This window comes from Scyliorhinus torazame, chromosome 17 (assembly GCF_047496885.1).
Source record: "Scyliorhinus torazame isolate Kashiwa2021f chromosome 17, sScyTor2.1, whole genome shotgun sequence".
Lineage (NCBI taxonomy): Eukaryota > Metazoa > Chordata > Chondrichthyes > Carcharhiniformes > Scyliorhinidae > Scyliorhinus > Scyliorhinus torazame.
Window position 1 is genome coordinate 155,038,368 of NC_092723.1, and position 21,157 is coordinate 155,059,524.

Below are 21,157 nucleotides of genomic sequence, written 5' to 3' on the forward strand. Positions count from 1 at the left end.
TGTCACCTCAACAGCGGTGACAATACGTACCAGAACACACGTACAATAAACGTTTGCATACTATTAGCGGGCAGGACCTGGTATTCTCCGGGGCCTCTGCGATTCTCCTCCGATGGGGCGAGTTCCCGACGGAGTAGTTCACCTGTACTTTTAAAAATCGTGAAGCTGGTGTCATGGCTGATGAGGGAGAGAGGGTGGGTAGGATACAGGCATGACAGTAGGCTGCCGGGCCGGACACTGGCCGGGCTGGCTGAGGGTGGGGGGGGCCTGCCAAGACTGGGGGGGGGGGGGGGAACAAGCCAAGTGGCCAGGGAGACCCACCCATGGGGCACGAGCAGTGTCCAGTCACGGATTGCCATTACCATGGCCTGCAAGGCAGTCACCTTGCTGCAAACTCACAAACCACCCACCTTGGTCCCTGGTTCTGCAGAGTGACATCTTCCATATGGATACCCCCACCCCACTCTCTGCCACCTGCCGGCTGCCCACCCAGGGCAACACCCACAGTAGTCCCTATGGGTGTGCCAGGTGGGCGTCGCAGAGCGTACCGCTGGCAAGGGCAGTGCCTGCCGATGGTACCCCTGGCAACAGGCACAGGTGCCAGGGTCAGAGGCCCCCCATGGTGCCGGCCAACGTCGGGGCCAGGGGTACGGGGATGGTTGGGGGTGGGTGGGGCCACACACATGTGGGGGCAGAACCCATGGTGCCAACTGGGTCCACCACGTAGTCTGGTTAGGCACGGGAGTATGCACCATGCTTACATGTTGGCCTTTCACCCTCTGCAGACAATGGATATTGGAATTCAACCAGAAATGGTGGCCTTCCTGCTTGTCGCCGCAGCCCTGGGGGCTGCCCTGCGACTGTACGAGCTGGCGCTGCTCAAGGAGGAGGAAGCTGCAGCAACGGAGCATGCCGAAGAGGGACAGGAGGTAGCCACCCAGAATGGAGATGGAGCCACCCAATAGGCCGAGGAGGAGGAGGTGCCAAGGAGGCGCCTCATAAGGCATCGTGTGTACTCGCACCGCCTGTCATTCAAGGACCTGTTGGACTGGGATGCCGTCGAAGACTCCGGCTGAGCAGAGTTACAGTGCGACATATATGCCAGATGATGGCACACCTGGCACCGCGGGAGTATGGGGGAGGACACCTGCTCCCGGTGGCCATCAAGGTGACGATTGCCCTGAACATTTGTGCGACGGGGTCCCTCCAGGTGTGGAGTGGGGACCTGTCCGGGATCTCACAGATCTCGGTGCACAGGTGCATCCGCGCCGTCACGGAGGCCCTTTATGCCCTGATGGCTCAATACATCAATTTCAATATGGACCGAGCCCACCAGGCTGTCCAGACAGCTGGATTTGCCGCCATCACTGATATACGCCAAGTCCAGAGGGTGATCGATGGGATGTATGTCTCCCCACGAGCACCTGCAGATGACAGGCCGCTCAACACAAACCGAAAAAGGTCATGTCGGGGCAGGGAATGGCGAATGGGAACCGGGAGTACTCGTCAATCGCGTTCAGGAAGTACATGTTGCAGTCGGTGGAGGGGAGGGGCCCTTTTAAGTCGATACTGAGGCGTTCAAAGGGACGGGAAGCCTTTATCAGGTGCGCTTTCTCTGGCCTGTAGCAGTGCGGCTTGCACTCCGCGCAGATTTGACAGTTCCTGGTGGCTGTCCTGACCTCCTCGATGGAGTAGGGCAGGTTGCGGGTTTTAATGAAATGGAAGGATCGAGTGACCCCCGGATGGCAGAGGTCCTCGTGGAGGGCTCGGAGGCGGTCCACTTGTGCGTTGGCACATGTGCCGCGGGATAGGGCACCAGGTGGCTCGTTTAGCTTCCCGGGACGATATAAGATCTCATAGTTGTAGGTGGAGAGGTCGATCCTCCACCGTAAGATCTTGTCGTTCTTTATCTTGCCCCACTGTGCATTATCGAACATGAAGGCCACCGACCGTTGGTCAGTGAGGAGAGTGAATCTCCTGCCGGCAAGGTAATGCCTCCAATGCCGCACAGCTTCTACTATGGCCTGGGCCTCCTTTTCAACTGAGGAATGGCGGATTTCTAAAGCGTGGAGGGTGCATGAGAAGAAGGCCACGGGTCTGCCCGCTTGGTTGAAGGTGGCCGCCAGAGCTACGTCGGACGGGTCGCGCTCAAATTCGAAGGGGAGGGACTCGTCGATGGCGTGCATCGTCGCCTTTGCGATGTCCGCTTTGATGCGGCTGAAGGCCTGGCGGACCTCTGTCGACAGGGGACAAACCGTGGATTGTATTAGCGGGCGGGCCTTGTCTGCATAGTTGGGGACCCACTGGGCATAAGAAGAAAAAAAATCACAGGCAGCGTTTCAGGAGCAGTGAGGGAGGGGGAACTCCATGAGGGGGGCGCATGCGTTCAGGGTCTGGGCCTATAACTCCATCATGCACTACGTAGCCGAGGATGGCTAGACGGTCGGTGCTGAACACTCATTTATCCTTATTGTATGTGAGATTAAGGATTTTTGCGGTATGGAGGAATGTTCGGAGGTTGGTGTCGTGGTCCTGCTGGTCATGGCCGCAGATGGTGACATTATCGAGGTACGGAAACGTGGCCCGCAAACCGTACCGGTCAACCATTCGGTCAATCACTCGTTGGAAGACCGAGACTCCATTAGTGACACCGAAGGGAACCCTTAGGAAGTGGTAGAGCCGCCCATCTGCTTCGAAAGCAGTGTATTTGCGGTCGCTAGGGCGGATGGGGAGCTGGTGGTAGGCGGACTTTAGATCCACCGTGGAAAAGACCTTGTATTGTGCGATCCTGTTGACCAGATCGGATATGCGGGGGAGAGGGTACGCGTCAAGCTGCGTATATCTGTTGATGGTCTGGCTATAATCGATGACCATCCTATGCTTCTCCCCGGTCTTTACACCCACTACTTGAGCTGTCCAGGGACTGTTGCTCGCCTCAATGACACCTTCCCTCAGTAATCGCTGGACCTCCGACCTAATAAAGGTCCGGTCCTGGGCACTGTCCCGTCTACTTCTGGTGGCGATGGGTTTGCAATCCGGGGTGATGTTCGCAAACAGGGAAGGCGGATCAACCTTGAGGGTCACGAGGCTGCAGACAGTGAGGGGGGGGGGGCGGGTATAGGGCCACCTAATTTAAAGGTTAAGCTTTGGAGGTTGCATTGAAAATCTAACCCTAGGAGTGTGTCAGCGCAGAGGTGGGGAAGGACGTAGAGCTGGTAATTTTTAAACTTCCTTTCCGTGAGGTTCGCTATGCAGAACCCTTGATCTCCACTGAATGAGACCCGGAGGCCAGGGAGATTTTTTGGTTAACTGGGTGAACGGGGAGAGAACAGCGCCTTACCGTATTGGTGTGTATGAAGCTCTCCGTGCTCCCGAAGTCAATCAGACAGGATGTTTCATGCCCATTGATGAGCATGGTCGTCGTTGCAGTCGAGAGTGTTCGGGGCCGAGACTGGTCCAGGGTCACCGAGGCTAGTCGTGGCAGAAGATGGATGTTCTCCTCGGGCGGTGTGTGGTCATCCGAGTCGGGGTCCTGAGAGTCCAGCCAAGATGGCGGCGGCCACTGGTCGTATATGACTGGGGGTGCACAAGATGGCAGCACCCATCCATCACACGTGGTGTCCGAGAGACAAGATGGCGGCGCCCGGAGGCCACACGTCGCCCTGAAGGAGGAAGATGGCGGCGCCCACTGGCCACACGTGGCCTGTGGAGAGGGTTGTGGTGGCGGTCCCGATTCACCTCCGGAGACCGCAGCAACCGCCCAGGCCTGGCATACCGCCACAAAGTGGCCCTTTTTGCCGCATCCTTTGCAGAGGGATGAGCGGTCTGGACAGCGCTGTCGGGGGTGCTAGGCTTGCCCGCAAAAATAGCAGTGGGGCCCCCCCGGGGTTGCCTGGCAGTCTCGCAGCACAAGCTTGTGGGGGGATGGGGGATGCATCGGAGTTGGTCGCGGGGGGGTTCCACGCTGCCCAAGGGGCTGCCGCGCGGTCGGGGACGTAAGCGTGGGTGTTTCGGGAGGCCACATCCAGGGAGCTAGCAAGGGCCCGTGCCTCCTTCAGGCCTCGTATCTCTTTCTCCAGCAATCGCTGGCGGATTTTGGAGAACCGCATACCTGCAACAAATGCGTCCCGGATCAAAAGTTCTGTGTGGTCGCTGGCCAAATCTTGCGGGCAGTTACAGTTCCTCCCCTAAGTTGCAGACACTCCGGCTTGATTCGGAGCTCCATTCTTTAAAATCTAGTGTAATAAATTGATGCTCGATCAATAACTCCAGAATCGAGATTGGAGACAATTGAAGGCTTTATTACACAAGATGTTTCCCCCATCAGCGCTGGTGGGGAGACACAGGCTCTTATACTCTGCCTTACTGGGCGGAACCAGCAGGCAGGCTTAACCAATGAAAACAGTACCTCCTACACCAATGGTCTTACAGCATTACAGGGTACCGTAATACCTCTAATATCGACTACCACAGGGAGGAAACGACAGTATTACACAGCCCGCGCATGCAGTCCAGGGGGTAGGTTGCTGGTGGCTTCAGTGGCCAGGGCACCCAACCATGACGGCAGGTATGGGTACCGCGATGTGGTGTAGGGTGGGGTTCACCCGCCCTCCGGGGCGGGGTCAGGTTATGGGTGTGTGGGACGGGGGTAGGTGCCAGGGGCACATTGCTGCCTACTCACCCTTCCGCCCTGAGGTAGTCATCCAGTTCTTTTCTGGCACTGCTCGCCAGTCCAGACGATGTTGCCCATGGCGCTGACCACCTCTGCCACCTGCGCCCATCCCTCCTTCCCAGACCAGGGTACTGGGTCATCCTCCTCTCCTCCACGATGTCCAAGAGGGTCTCGAGCTCTGCGTTCAAGATCCTTGGCGCCACTTTCCTCGCTGCCATCTTGTTGGCTGGGATGGTGTGTATGGGGAATGAAGTCTGTATATTTGGCTGCAGCTTGTCAGCCTCCTGAGTGTCGATCACAAAACCGGTGAATCCAGCACCGTTTCTCATTCGAATCGATTGTGTTCCACGTGGCGGCAGTGCATCCCCCTCAGCAGTAACGGAATCGTTCCAGGTGTGGCGCCAGTTTTGCTTTCGCAAAAGTCCACGAATTCTGCGTTGGCGTCAACACTTAGTTTCAGAAAAGGAGAATCCCGCCCAGAATCTCCTGCCTCTGAGCTGGGTGTTGTGAATCCTTAGGACATCATCTGCAGGCTCAAGTCTGTCCTGGTCTGAGTATAATTTGCACAGTGTTGCTTTGCTTCTTTAATTGTACTGTTGATGTGATGGACCAGCCAGAATTGGCCTGCCTCTTGTGTTAATTTGATTCAGTTTGTTGAATATTTATGCATTTTTTTCCAACCAGGAATTCTGTGTTAAATTTAGTTTCATTTAAATGAGTGTAGATTGGTGAGAAAGAAATCACTATTCAATAGTGCAACATCACCAGATGTCTGCTCACAGTTTTGATGGATTGCCAGTAATTGTGAAGTTTTCAGGTGAGAGACCCTACATTCCCCTTATTGTAACTTCCATTGGTTTGTAAATGATTCCAGGATTTACATCCCTGATGCTGCTGCCTGTGTTCATTACTCTGTTTTGAAGAACCTCCTGATATCACGACAAAATATCTTTATTAATTTGAACCCGATTTGAATCCATATTATCTGCTATCTTAGCTACAACTGAGAGGAAGAATGAAGATCCCAAATTTCTCAACTTATCATCATACTTCAGATCACTGAGATTGTGGATCTCCATTGTGATGCGTCTTTGCACCCCATTCACCACTTACAGCGTCCTTTATAGCTTAGTGACCAAAACCCGACACAGTGATCAAGGTGGAACAACAGGCTGAAGTAGGATTTGATGGGCAGCACGGTAGCACAGTGGATAGCATTGTTGCTTCACAGCTCCAGGGTCCCAGGTTCGATTCCAAGCTTGGGTCACTGTCTGTGCGGAGTCTGCATGTTCTCCCTGTGTCTGCATGGGTTTCCTCCGGATGCTCCGGTTTCCTCCCACAAGTCCCAAAAGAGGTGCTGTTAGATAATTTGGACATTCAGAATTCTCCCTCTGTGTACCCGAACAGGCACCGGAATGTGACAACTAGGGGCTTCATTGCAGTGTTAATGTAAGCCTACTTGTGACAATAAAGATTATTATACTAGATTCAAGCCCAGCTGGTTTTCTGATGAATGCAACCGATAAGATGGTATCACCTGGAAGTGCCACATTCTAGCTCTGTAATAGCCATGACACGTAATGCAAGATCATATAAATCTGTAAGTTTTAATCAAAGGGAACTTTATTCAAACTGAAGCAATAATCTATTTTAGCAACTGTGATTATTGTGCTGGATGTGTTGTTTCAGGGGCCGGATACCACATGGTGATCGTGAAAGAGCCTCATTGTAAAGTCGTTAAAATTACTGATCTTGTGAAGAGCTTTGTGCCCAAAGCAGTCCTGCAGACCACTGCTGGTGCAGAACTCTCCTTCGTCCTTCCGAATGAAAGTACTGACAGGTATATTATAGCAGAGGAAGTAACTCCAATCGTTGTCTGTACAGTCAGTCTCCGAGCATATATTTAATGGGGACACATAGAATCATCCCTGTGAATGATAGTTTGTGTCCATCCATCAGTGACTATGTGTGCTTGGTGTTTGCGCGTGTGATGTTTGCGTACACCTGGTCTGCGTGCGTGTTTGTGTATGTGGAGGTGTGGTTTAATCTTAGTTGTTATATTCCAGGAGACTGGTTGGTAAAGGATGAAACGAGCCAATATTTACAATTTTTTTGAAATGCCGAGTTACACATTACATGCATTCACCTCCTAATTCAAAAACCACGTTTTCAGTTTGTGTCTATTCTTAGGGAATTACTAATTAATACCCATCACCTGCACACAAGTGAAATACAGCAAATCTATTCCCTTCTCTCTTTTTAAACAAAAAATTAGAGTTAATATGTGCATCCAAAATTTCAAAACAAGTTAAATCAAAGACCTCCATATTCTGTACAAAGCGTTGCACTGTGAGACATCCTCTAAAATCCCTATGGTATCTTCGTACACACACTTCTTTTTGCAAAACAATCATATTCACAGTGGGCTAAACAGCTGGCTTGTAATGCAGAACAATGCCAGCAGCGCAGGTTCAATTCCCGTACCGGCCTCCCCGAACAGGCGACGGAATGCAGCGACTAGGGGCTTTTCACAGTAACTTCATTGAAGTCTACTTGTGACAATAAGCGATTATTATTAATTATATAGTTGATGCCTTGTCCAACCCATTTAATTTGAAAGATTTCCTACCTCTCAAGCATTTATTTCAGGCCAGCAAGGTCAATTTGCAACTTTGTCTCACTTATATTTTTCATAGCGTGTACATTGTCCCATAATTATTATTTATTTCAGTGGGTGGGTATACCATCTCCTGTATGCTCCCGATACAGAATCTGACTCAAAAGTAAAATCCCATATTCACAGGCAGTTTTTCAGCAGCTAATTTAAAAAAAAATCTTTTTATTCGCCACATTTTCATCATACAAACAAAAAAGAAAAACAAACAAAGAAACGAACAAAGCAACAACGACCCCACCAATATACAGCCTGAGACATTGACTCACAAATTCCAAAAATACGCTGGGAAACAGAAAAAATAACCCTCCCCCTCCCCCGCTTAGTGTTCAATGGCAACAAGATCCTGAAAGTCCATGATAAATAAACCCCATGAATTGTAGAACCCCCTCCTTCACCCCCCCTTAGTTCAAATTTGACCTCCAGGGTCCACCCCAGCAGAACCCGCCTACGAGCAATCAGCAAGGCAAAGGCAAATCAGCAAGGCAAAGGCAAAGTCCTGTACCTGCCTGCAACTCGGTCCGGTCCGACACCCTGAAAATGGCCTCCAGGGGACCCGGCTCCAAGTCCACGTGCAACACCCCCAAGATGAAATTTAAAAACCTCCCTCCAATACCTTTCCAGCTTCGGGCAGAACCAAAACATATGTACATGTTTTGCAGGGCCCCTCCCACACCGCTCACAGACATACTCCACCCCCTCACTTTTGTGAGGTGCGCCCTATACACGACCTTCAATTGTATCAGCCATAACCTTGCGCATGAGGTTGAGGCGTTCACCCTTCGCAGGACCTCGCACCTCAACCCTTCTTCCATTATCCCCCCCAGCTCTTCTTTCCACTTGGCCCTAATCCCCTCCATGGAAACCCTATCCTCCTCCAAAACCTTCCCAAAGATCGGCGACAGCAACCCCCTCTCCAACTCCCCTGCCGACAGTATCACCTCCAACAGAGGTGCTATCGGGAAGGCCAGAAACTCCTTCCTTGCAAAGTCTCAGACTTGCAGGTACCTTGCAGGTACTAGGGCAGCACGGTAGCACAGTGGATAGCATTGTGGCTTCACAGCGCCAGGGTCCCAGGTTCGATTCCCCGCTGGGTCACTGTCTGCGCGGAGTCTGCACGTTCTCCCCGTGTCTGCGTGGGTTTTCTCCGGGTGCTCAGGTTTCCTCCCACAGTCCAAAGATGTGCAGGTTAGGTGGTTTGGCCATGCTAAATTTCCCTTAGTATGCAAAAAACATTTAGGAGGAGTTATTGGGCTATGGGTATAGGGTGGTAGTGAAGGCTTAAGTGGGTCGGTGCAGACTCGATGGGCCGAATGGCCTCCTTCTGCACTGTATGTTCTATGTAATCTATGATCCCTTCCTCCTGCGCCAACCTGTACTTCTACCCCAACTCCTCCAGCCTCACAAATCATCCCCCCCCAGGGACAGATCTTTCATTACCTTAATCCCCCTCTCCTCCTATCTCCGAAACCTCCCATTCAGCTACCCAGACTCAAACCTAATCAATTCCCTCTGATCGGCATCCCCCCCCTGACCCAGCCCCCAACTTAAAGTGCTGTCTAAACTGCCTCCAGATCTTCAACATTGCCACCACCATCGGACTCCCCGGATACTTGCCATCGGGAGCGGCACCGTTGCCGAGCCCTCAACCCCGACCCCCTGCACGAGCCTTCTTCCATCTTGACCCACCGGGACACCCCGCCCCCCCAACACCCTAAGACCCAACCATGCACCTTCTCCGCGTTCGCCGCCCAGTAATGATATAATAGATTTGGGAGCCCAGCACCCCCCCCCGCCTGTCGCCCTCTCTGCAGCACCACCTTCTGAACCATTGCTACCCCCCCCCCCCCCCACATGCCAAGTCGGCCTTCACCCTCTCCACCAAACTTGAAAAATTATACCTACTGAGTCCCCGGAGTCACGCGCCATCGGCACCCCTACATACCTAAAGTTGGTTGCCTCCCTGGGACACCATAAAATGCTCACTCTTCTCTAGATTTAATTTATACCCCGAGAACGACCCTAATCTTTGAAGCAGCCCCATTATATTCCCCACCGATGTACCCGGCTCTGAGATAATCAGCAGTAAATCGTCCGAGTACAAGGATACCCTATGTTCCATCCCCCCTCTCACTATCCCCTTCCACAATCCTGAACTCCTTCGAGCGATGGCCAGTGGCTCTTTCGCTAATGCAATCAGCAGGGGGGGGACATAGGACATCCCCGCCTAGTACCCTGGTGCAGAGCAAAGTACCCCAAACTCAGGTTGTTCATGCGAACACTCGCCATAGGTTCCCTATAGAGCAGCCGTCCCCGCGCCGTAAATCTCAGCCCAATCCCAAATCACTCTAGGACCACCATCAAATATCCCTTATCTACCCGGTCGAATGCTTTCTCCGCATCTAGCGCCACCACCTCCATTTCCTTTACCTCAGTCATGATCACATTTAACAACCTTCTAACATTCGAGAACAGCTGCCTGCCCATCATTGGCACCCCTCCAACCTTGTCGCCAGCACCTTCGCCAATATCTTGGCATTCGCATTTAATAAGGATATGGATTTATACCAGTGTTTTTCAATATTTCCCTGTCCTATCCCGCACCTGGACTATGCCCCTTGCCGCCGCCTCCCTCCGGAGCTGACCAACCAACATACACCCCATCTTCTCCCCATATTCATAAACTGCTCCCCTCGCCTGCCTCAGTTGGCCCTTAGACAACCGGTCAAATTTTGCCTGAAGCTCCTTGCCTATGTCTAGAAGAGTCAGATCGCCAACTCCTGTGTACCTCCTGTCCACCTCCAACAACTCTTCTCTCAACTTTTGGCGCTCCTCCCTCTCCTCCATGTCCAACTTAGCCTTAAACGAGATCACCTGTCCCCTTACTACTGCCTTCAGGGCCTCCCACACTAATGCCTGCGACACTTCTCCTGTACAATTAAATCCCACATACTCCTCAATCACCTTCCCAATCTTATCGCAGAAACCTCAGTCCCCCAACAACCCCACCTCTGGGCCATCCCCCTCTCCAAGACTACATCCACCCAATGTGGCGCATGATCTGAGATTTCTATTGCAGAGTACTCCGATCCCTTGACTCCAGTCATTAACGCCTTCCCTACTACAAAATTGTCTATCCTGGAATACACTTTGTGTATCAGGGAAAAAAATGAATACGCCAACTCCTTCAGATGCCGAAACCCCCATAGGTGCATTCCTCCTATCTGTCTCATGAGCCCAGGCAACACCTTTGCGCCCCCCCCCCCCCCCCCCCCCCCCCCGACTGAGCAAGTGAGCGCGGCTGCAACTTGTCCATTCTTGGCTCTTGCACCATATAACCTAACCTAAGGGGTTGAGTGAATATCAGGTAAGCTCTTTCTTTCGTTCTTTCTTTTTCGTGTTTTATCCGCAAGTTATCTAGTGGCGATGGCAGGGAAGGCAGTGCAATGTTCCTCCTGTAGAATGTTTGAGGTGAGGGACACTGTCTGTGTCCCTGCTGATTTCACCTGTGGGAAGTGCACCCATCTCCAGCTCCTCAAAAACCGCATTAGGGAACTGGAGCTGGAGCTGGATGAACTTCGGATCATTCAGGATGCAGAGCTTCAGGGATGTAGTTACTCCGAAGAATGACGATAGATGGGTGACGGTGAGGGGCTGGAAGGAAGCAGTCAGTACAGGGATCCCCTGTGGTCGTTCCCCTTAGTAACAAGTATACCGCTTTGGATACTGGTGGGGGGGACTTACCGGAGTAAGCCATGGGGTACAGATCTCTGGCACAGAGTCTGTCCCTGTTGCTCAGAAGGGAAGGGGGGAGAGGAGTAGAGCATTAGTCATTGGGGACTCCATAGTTAGGGGGACAGATAGGAGATTCTGTGGGAATGAGAGAGACTCGCGGTTGGTGTGTTGCCTTCCAGGTGCCAGAGTCCGTGATGTCTCGGATCTTGTTTTCGGGATCCTTAAGGGGGAGGGGGAGCAGCCCCAAGTCGTGGTCCACATAGGCACCAACGACATAGGTAGGAAAAGGGATGGAGATGTAAGGTAGGTATTCAGGGAGCTAGGGTGGAATCTGAGAGCTAGAACAAATAGAGTTATTATCTCCGGGTTGTTACCCGTGCCACAATTTAGCAAGACGAGGAATAGGGAGAGAGAACAGTTGAACACGTGGCTACAGGGATGGTGCAGGAGGGAGGGATTCAGATACCTGGATAATTGGGGCTCATTCTGGGGTAGGTGGGACCTCTACAAATGGGATGGTCTACTCCTGAACCAGAGGGGTACCAATATTCTGGGGGGGGGGGAATTTGTTAATGCTCTTCGGGAGGGTTTAACTAATTCAGCAGGGGGATGGGAACTTGAATTGTAGCTTCAGTGTACAGGAGGTTGAGAGTAGTGAGGTCATGAGTAAGGTTTCAAGGTCGCAGGAGTGTACTGGCAGGCAGGAAGGTGGTTTGAAGTGTGTCTACTTCAACGCAAGGAGCATCCGGAATAAGGTGGGTAAACTTGCAGCATGGGTTGGTACCTGGGACTTCGATGTTGTGGCCATTTCAGAGACTTGGATAGAGCAGGGACAGGAATGGCTGTTGCAGGTTCCGGGGTTTAGATGTTTCAGTAAGCTCAGGGAAGGTGGTAAAAGAGTGGGGGGTGTGGCATTGTTAGTCAAGGACAGTATTATGGTGGCAGAAAGGACGTTTGATGAGGACTCCTCTACTGAGGTAGTATGGGCTGAGGTTAGAAACAGAAATAGGAAAGGAGAGGTCACCCTGTTGGGAGTTTTCTATAGGCCTCCAAAAAGTTCCAGAGATGTAGAGGAAAGGATTGCAATGATGATTCTGGATAGGAGCGAAAGTAACAGGGTAGTTGTTATGGGGGACTTTAACTTTCCAAATATTGACTGGAAACGCTATAGTTCGAGTACTTTAGATGGGTCAGTTTTTGTCCAATGTGTACAGGAGGGTTTCCTGACACTGTATGTAGATCGGCCAACAAGAGGCGAGGCCACATTGGATTTGGTACTGGGTAATGAACCAGGCCAGGTGTTAGATTTGGAGGTAGGTGAGCACTTTGGTGATAGTGACCACAATTCGATTACATTTACTTTAGCGATGGAAGGGATAGGTATATACCGCAGGGCAAGAGTTATAATTGGGGGGAAAGGCAATTATGATGCGATTAGGCTGAGGATGCATAGGATGGGGAAGGAAACTGCAGGGGATGGGCACAATTGAAATGTGGAGCTTGTTCAAGGAACAGCTACTGCATGTCCTTGTTAAGTATGTACCTGTCAGGCAGGGAGGAAGTGGTCGAGCGAGGGAACCGTGGTTTACTAAAGTAGTTGAATCACTTGTCAAGAGGAGGAAGGAGGCTTATGTAAAGATGAGACGTGAAGGTTCAGTTAGGGCGCTTGAGAGTTACAAGTTAGCCAGAAAGGACCTAAAGAGAGAGCTAAGAAGAGCCAGGAGGGGACATGAGAAGTCCTTGGCAGGTAGGATCAAGGATAACCCTAAAGCTTTCTATAGGTATTTCAGGAATAAAAGAATGAGTAGAGCCAGTCAAGGACAGTAGTGGGAAGTTGTACATGGAGTCCGAGGAGATAGGAGCGCTAAATGAATATTTTTCGTCAGTATTCACACAGGAAAAAGACAATGCTGTCGAGGAGAATACTTTTTTTTAAAAGTAATATTTTATTGAAAATTTTTGGTCAACCAACACAGTACATTGTGCATCCTTTACACAACATTGTAACAATACAGATAATAATGACCTTTTTAAAATTTAAACAAAAACAACAACAAATAAATAAATATTAAATAACAAAAAATAAAAACTAGCCCTAATTGGCAACTGCCTTGTCTCAGGCCACACACACCCCCCCCCCATCCCCCCCCATCCCTCCCCCCCCCCCCCCCCCCCAAGTCCTGGGCCGCTGCTGCTGCCTTCTTTGTTCTCCCCTATCTATCTTTCCGCAAGATATTCGACGAACGGTTGCCACCGCCTAGTAAACCCTTGAGCCGACCCCCTTAGGACGAACTTAATCCGCTCTAACTTTATGAACCCCGCCATATCATTTATCCAGGTCTCCACCCCCGGGGGCTTGGCTTCTTTCCACATTAGCAATATTCTGCGCCGGGCTACTATCGAGGAGAATACTGAGATACAGGCTACTAGATTAGACGGGATTGAGGTTCATAAGGAGGAGGTGTTAGCAATTCTGGAAAGTGTGAAAATAGATAAGTCCCCTGGGCCGGATGGGATTTATCCTAGGATTCTCTGGGAAGCTAGGGAGGAGATTGCAGAGTCTTTGGCTTTGATCTTTATGTCGTCATTGTCTACAGGAATAGTGCAAGAAGACTGGAGGAGAGCAAATGTTGTCCCTTGTTCAAGAAGGGGAGTAGAGACAATCCCGGTAACTATAGACCAGTGAGCCTTACTTCTGTTGTGGGCAAAGTCTTCAAAAGGATTATAGGAGACAGGATTTATAATCATCTAGAAAGGAATAATTTGATTATGGATAGTCAACACGGTTTTGTGAAGGGTAGGCCGTGCCTCACAAACCTTTTTGGTTCTTTGAGAAGGTGACCAAACAGGTGGACGAGGGTAAAGCAGTTAATGTGGTGTATATGGATTTCAGTAAAGCGTTTGATAAGGTTCCCCACGGTAGGCTATTGCAGAAAATACGGAGGCAGGGGATTGAGGGTGATTTAGCGGTTTGGATCAGAAATTGGCTAGCTGTAAGAAGACAGAGGGTGGTGGTTGATGGGAAATGTTCAGCCTGGAGTTCAGTTACTAGTGGTGTACCACAAGGATCTGTTTTGGGGCCATTGCTGTTTGTTATTTTTATAAATGACCTGGAGGAGGGCGTAGAGGGATGTGTGAGTAAATTTGCGGATTACACTAAAGTCGGTGGAGTTGTGGACAGTGTGGAAGGATGTTTCAGGTTACAGAGGGACATAGATAAGCTGCAGAGCTGGGCTGAGAAGTGGCAAATGGAGTTTAATGCAGCAAAGTGTGAGCTGATTCATTTTGGAAGGAGTAACAGGAATACAGAGTACTGGGCTAATGGTAAGATTCTTGGTAGTGTGGATGAGCAGAGAGATCTCGGTGTCCATGTACATAGATCCCTGAAAGTTGCCACCCAGGTTGATAGGGTTGTTAACAAGATGTACGGTGTGTTAGCTTTTATTGGTAGAGGAATTGAGTTTCGGAGCCATGAGGTCATGTTGCGCTGTACAAAACTCTGGTGCGGCCGCATTTGGAGTATTGCGTGCAGTTCTGGTCGCCGCATTATAGGAAGGATGTGGAGCATTGGAAAGGGTGCAGAGGAGATTTACCAGGATGTGCCTGGTATGGAGGGAAGATCTTATGAGGAAAGGCTGAGGGACTTGAGGCTGTTTTCATTAGAGAGAAGAAGGTTAAGAGGTGACTTAATAGAGGCATACAAGATGATCAGAGAATTAGATAGGGTGGACAGTGAGAGCCTTTTTCCTCGGATGGTGATGGCTAGCACTTGGGGACATAGCTTTAAATTGAGGGGAGATAGATATTGGACAGATGTCAGAGGTAGGTTCTTTATTCAGAGAGTAGTAGGGGCGCGGAATGCCCTGCCTGCAACCGTAGTGGACTCGCCAACATTGAATAAACATATAGATGATAATGGAATAGTGTAGATGGGCTTTAGATTGGTTTCACAGGTCGCCGCAACATCGAGGGCCGAAGGGCCTGTACTGTACTGTAATGTTCTATTATCTATTCTATTATATTACAATCCTCTCCTACTATTAGCTTGTGTGTATCCAACTCTGGAATGGCACCCAGCACCCTATTCATAAACCCTGCATCGTCCCAGTTGGAGCCGTATACACTCACCAGTGCCACTAACGTCCCCTCTAATGCCCCCGTCACAATCAAATACCTACCCCACTGGTCCACTACCACCTTCCCATCTGAAACCTCACCCTCTTGCCCACAAACACCACTACCTCCCGAACCCTACTGTCGAACTAAGAGTGGAACACCTGACTCACCCAACCCTTCCTGAGCCTCACCTGGTCCTTCACCCTCGGGCATCTCCTACAGCATCGCCACATCGGCCTTTAGGCTCTTTGAGTGCGCAAACACCCTCAACCTCTTCACCGGTCCCCCAAATCCCCTCACATTCCTCGTTACTATTCTGACCAGGGGTCTGTCAATCCCCACCCCAACACTCCTCCTATCTGCCATTGTTGTAACTCCCGGCCCTGCCCACTGGGCTTGGCCTGCCCCATCCCTTTGTTGTCATCGAACTCGCACCCCCCCCCCCATCCACTTCCTCTTGAAAATACCTCTCCCAGTAGCAATCCCATCCGACGGCGTTTCACACTTACCAGACTCATCAAAACATGTTTGGCCAGGCTCCAATGGCCCCGGCCCCTCCCTCCACCACATTCCCGTTCACTAGCCAACCTTCACTTGCTAGTGTGGAGGCCCATGCCCAGTCCCTAAAAAACACAACCATCAAATAAACAAACCCAGTGCAAAATACCGCACCCCAGAAAAATACCATCACTTCACAATTTCGCTAATCACTTGCCCAATGTATCCCCATATCACAGGGCACACTACCCTTCCCCACCGACCAACCCACAAAAAAGAAACCCCAACTCCCAATCATTCCCATCCTTCATACAAGCAACTTAATATCCTTAAACCGCCAACAAGAAATGAAACTGTATACATTTCACGCCCCTCCCTTCCCTCAGTCCAAATCCAGACCCCTGTCCCATTTCTCATTTTAACCCCAGTCCTTCAGCTTTCACGAACCCCTCTGCCTCTCCACCGTCTCAAAGTAGAAGTCCTTCGAGTTGTAGGTCACCCTCTACTTCGCCGGGTAAACCATGCCGAACCTCACACCATTGCTGTAGAGTGCCGCTTCTCGCCAGCTCCACCATTAGCACCCCCGGGTGCCATTCTGCTTGGTCCCCATTTGTGCGAACCAGTACTGCATGGCGTCCAGTTGGGGTTTCCCTGGGAAGGTTGGTAGATGCCAGGAGCCAGTTAGATCGGTGTCAGCACAGTTAAGTTCTTAAACCCACTTCAGCGTGCGAGACTGCGTCCTGCCCATTGTGGGCGGGATCCTGATCGCGTCACCTCGCGAGATCAGATTCGATCTCGCAAGGTGTACCAGCCATCGGGAAGCCCGGGGGAGACCCCTCCCGGCATCTACCGGCCGCGTGGTGCCCCCATTCAGGCAAGGCATGGGCAGTAGATTGTGCCTCACATCTAGAGTACTGTGTACAGTTTTGGTCTCCTAATTTAAGAAAGGATATAAATGCCTTAAAGGCAGTTTGGAGAAAGTTTACTCAATTGATGCCTGGGATTGAAACATATAAGATCCTAAGGGAACTGGGCAAGGTGGATGTTGAAAGGATGTTTCTGCTTCTGAGAGAGACTAGAACCTAAGGGACACAATTTCAAAATTAAGGGGTCTCCCATTTAATACAGAAATGAGAAGACATTTTCTCTCTCAGAGGGTCATGAATCTTTGGAACGTCTTCTCCAGAGTGGTGGAGGCAGGATCATTGAATAATTTTAGGCAGAGATCGATAGTCAAGTCAAAGGATATCAGGGTTAGGAGTTGAGGCCACAATCAATTCAGCCATGATCTTATTGCATGGCAGAGCAGACGTGAAGGGCCAAATGGCCTACTCTTGCTCCGACTTTGTATGTTCGTGTTGCTCCCAGTGAACGAGTGAGCGTGCCATTCCCTGTGAGAGAATAGCGAGTGTAAGAGTAAAACAAACCCTTTTGTGTGTTTTAAAAAGATGCATGTTATGCACATGACAATCACGGAGTGACAAAAGTTTATTTGATTGGTGCAATGGTAGGATTGATCTTATTCATGCACAGCTGTACGTCCCCCACAGCAACAATTTAATCAGAGGCTTGCCCTGGAAGTGCTGATGATTCTTCATATTTACACCTTTCCTGTCTGCAGATTTGAAACCCTTTTCACAGAACTGGAAAAGAAGAAGAATGTGCTGGGAATAGCCAGTTATGGAGCTTCGGTCACTACAATGGAGGAGGTGTTTTTGAGGTGAGTGTGAGGCCTGGCAGTTTCCAGTTGTACTGTGCTGGTTTTGGTATCTCCTCCAGTTCTCTTTCAATGGACACATTTTATGGGAGCACATAGCTGATGGGATTGGGGAGGAAGAAGGTAACCGTGTGCTTTCTCATGCCAACCAGCAGCTGGCTCTGGAAGGGAGCTCTCCGGTTTATAACATGTGCTACCTTAATGAATGATGGAAAAAAAGCAAATGAAGTGCCACCATTGTCAAGAATGTGTAACTGCAGCCGACTCCGGCCCCGGGTCACTGTCCATGCGGAGTTTGCACATTCTCCCCATGTCTGCGTGGGTCTCATCCCCACAACCCAAAAAGATGTGCAGGGCAGGTGAATTGGCCACGCTAACTTGCCTCATAATTGGAAAAAAATAATTGGGTACTCTAAATTTAAAAAAAACATCAATTGTCATTTGATGCCTTTGAACCTTTGCAGGGTGGGGAAGCTGGTGGACTCCAGCATTGACCTACAGGCTATCAATTTGCCAGCAATCCAATACCAGCACGAACGCAGGACTAGCGACTGGTCAATTGGGGAGAAAACCAGCCTAAATGACCTGATGGACTTTACAGATGATGGTGACTATCATCCCATTGAATATTCTTCTGTCAAACTGAACACTGGGGTAAGCTCATTATCTGCAAGCCTTTCTTAGAGTTAAATGGGCAGACATATTTCAGAATCAAAAGGATTTTGGTCTACTAATATAAAAAAGGATATAAATGCCTTAAAAGCAGTTTGGAGAAGGTTTACTCAATTTATGCCTGGGATTGAAACATATAAGATCCTAAGGGAACTGGGCAAGGTGGATGCTGAAAGGGTGTTTTCGCTTCTGAGAGAGACTAGAACCTAAGGGACACAATTTTAAAATTAAGGGGTCTCCCATTTAAGACAGAAATGAGAAGACATTTTCTCTCTCAGAGGGTCATTGGTGTCTCTGTGGCCCTTAAATGGAATGGGGTGCTGATGTTTCTTATTGTGTTGCATCCTCATGCTCTGTAAAAAGCCTTGAAATCTCTCCCTTTTGTATAGGTCATCCTGTATTTGCAGCAGTTCTACAGCATGTTCATGAAGCGAGCAACGTACAGCTGGCGGAACTGGAAGGTGTTTACAGCCCAGTTTATGGTCCCGCTGATTTTTGCCTCTTTTGCATTGATTGTCGCCAAGACATTTCCAGGACCCCAGGATTCACCTCCGCTAAATCTGACTTTGGAAAAGTATGGACCTACTATTGTTCCTTATGCAGTGAGATTTAACGCCAACATCCTGCCTAAAGAGTTGGCCCAGACCTACAGAGATGTGCTGCAAAAACAGCTTGGCATCCCAAGGCAGACCGAGGGTGAGGAACCTTGCAACTAACTTTACACTTGAATCTTCATATTCACAGCCTTCTCATCGTTTTTACAAAAACCTTAATTTCTTTAGTTTTGAAAATATAAGTCATAAATAACGACTTTTACAAGACCACCACAGTAAAGAACTCATTCTTGACAGGAGAGCAAACTCTGTGACTCTGATTCCAATGACTGCATGTGAGAGCTGCACAATTCCTCAGCCTTGGTGAGGCAGTGAACATAGAACATAGAACATTACAGCGCAGTACAGGCCCTTCGGCCCTCAATGTTGCGCCGACCTGTGAAACCACTCTAAAGCCCATCTACACTATTCCCTTATTGTCCATATGTCTATCCAATGACCATTTGAATGCCCTTAGTGTTGGCGAGTCCACTACTGTTGCAGGCAGGGCATTCCACGTCCTTACTACTCTCTGAGTAAAGAACCTACCTCTGACATCTGTCTTATATCTATCTCCCCTCAACTTAAAGCTATGTCCCCTCGTGCTAGACATCACCATCCGAGGAAGAAGGCTCTCACTGTCCACCCTATCCAATCCTCTGATCATCTTGTATGCCTCAATTAAGTCACCTCTTAATCTTCTTCTCTCTAACGGAAACAGCCTCAAGTCCCTCAGCCTTTCCTCATAAGATTTTCCCTCCATACCAGGCAACATCTGGTATATCTCCTCGGCACCCTTTCCAATGCTTCCACATCCTTCCTATAATGCAGCGACCAGAATTGCATGCAATACTCCAAATGCGGCCGCACCAGAGTTTTGTACAGTTGCAACATGACATCATGGCTCCGAAACTCAATCCCTCGACCAATAAAAGCTAACACACCTCATGCCTTCTTAACAACCCTCTCAACCTGGGTGGCAACTTTCAGGGATCTATGTACATGGACACCGAGATCTCTCTGCTCATCCACACTACCAAGAATCTTACCATTAGCCAAGTACTCTCTCGTCCTGTTATTTCTTCCAAAATGAATCAACTCACACTTTTCTGCATTAAACTCCATTTGCCACCACTCAGCCCAGCGCTGCAGCTTATCTATGTCCCTCTGTAACTTGTAACTTCCTTCCGCACTGTCCACAATTCCACCAACTTTAGTGTCATCTGCAAATTTACTCACCCATCCTTCTACGTCCTCCTCCAGATCGTTTATAAAAATTACAAACAGCAGTGGCCCCAAAACAGATCCTTGTGGTACACCACTAGTAACTGGACTCCAGTCTGAACATTTCCCATCAACTACCATCCTTTGTCTTCTTCCAGCTAGCCAAGCTACCGGGGTTGTCTCTACTCCCCTTCTTGAACAAGGGGACAACATTTGCTATCCTCCAGTCTTCTGGCACTATTCCTGTAGACAAAGATGACTTAAAAATCATAGCCAAAGGCTCAGCAATCTCCTCCCTAGCTTCCCAGAGAATCCCAGGATAAATCCCATCTGGCCCAGGGGACTTATCTATTTTCACACTTTCCAGAACTGCTAACACCTCCTCCTTATAAACCTCAAGCCCTTCTAGTCTAGTAGCCTGAATCTCAGTATTCTCCTCGACAACATTGTCTTTTTCCTGTGTGAATACTGACGAAAAATATTCATTTAGCACCTCTCCTATCTCCTCGGACTCCAAGTACAACTTCCCACTACTGTCTTTGACTGGCCCTACTCTTACCTTAGTCATTTGTTTATTCCTGACATGTCTATAGAAAGCTTTAGGGTTATCCTTGATCCTACCTGCCAAAGACTTCTCATGTCCCCTCCTGGCTCTTCTTAGCTCTCTCTTTAGGCCCTTCCTAGCTAACTTGTAACTCTCGAGCGCCCTAACTGAACCTTCATGTCTTATCTTTACATAAGCCTCCTTCTTCCTCTTGACAAGTGTTTCGACTGCTTTAGTAAACCACGGTTCCCTTGCGCGACCACTTCCTCCCTGCCTGATAGGTACATACTTATCAAGGACACGCAGTAGCTGTTCCTTGAACAAGCGCCACATTTCCATTGTGCCCATCCCCTGCAGTTTTCCTCTCCATCCAATGCATCCTAAGTCTTGCCTCATCGCATCATAATTGCCTTTCCCCCAGTTATAACTCTTGCCCTGCGGTATATACCTATCCTTTTGCATCACTAAAGTAAACATAATCGAATTGTGGTCACTGTCACCAAAGTGCTCACCTACCTCCAAATCTAACACCTGTCCTGGTTCATTACCCAGTACCAAATCCAATATGGCCTCGCCTCTGGTTGGCCTATTGACATACTGTGTCAGGAAACCCTCCTGCACACATTGGACAAAAACGGACCCATCTAAAGTACTCTAACTATAGCGTTTCCAGTCAATATTTGGGAAGTTAAAGTCCCCCATAACAACTACC

General features: G+C 49.6%; 1 protein-coding gene across 4 annotated transcripts in view; it reads left to right on the top strand.

Moving 5' to 3' along the window:
• The window catches only part of abca3b (ATP-binding cassette, sub-family A (ABC1), member 3b), a 238,092-nt gene that overhangs the window by 143,447 nt on the left and 73,488 nt on the right, over positions 1-21,157 (top strand). For all 4 annotated transcript variants that reach the window (XM_072481322.1, XM_072481324.1, XM_072481325.1 and 1 more), the window contains exons 16-19: positions 6,362-6,512; positions 17,317-17,415; positions 17,877-18,066; positions 18,474-18,780. In XM_072481322.1, the coding sequence (XP_072337423.1) occupies positions 6,362-6,512; positions 17,317-17,415; positions 17,877-18,066; positions 18,474-18,780 (747 nt within the window). The remainder of the gene's footprint in view (positions 1-6,361; positions 6,513-17,316; positions 17,416-17,876; positions 18,067-18,473; positions 18,781-21,157) is intronic.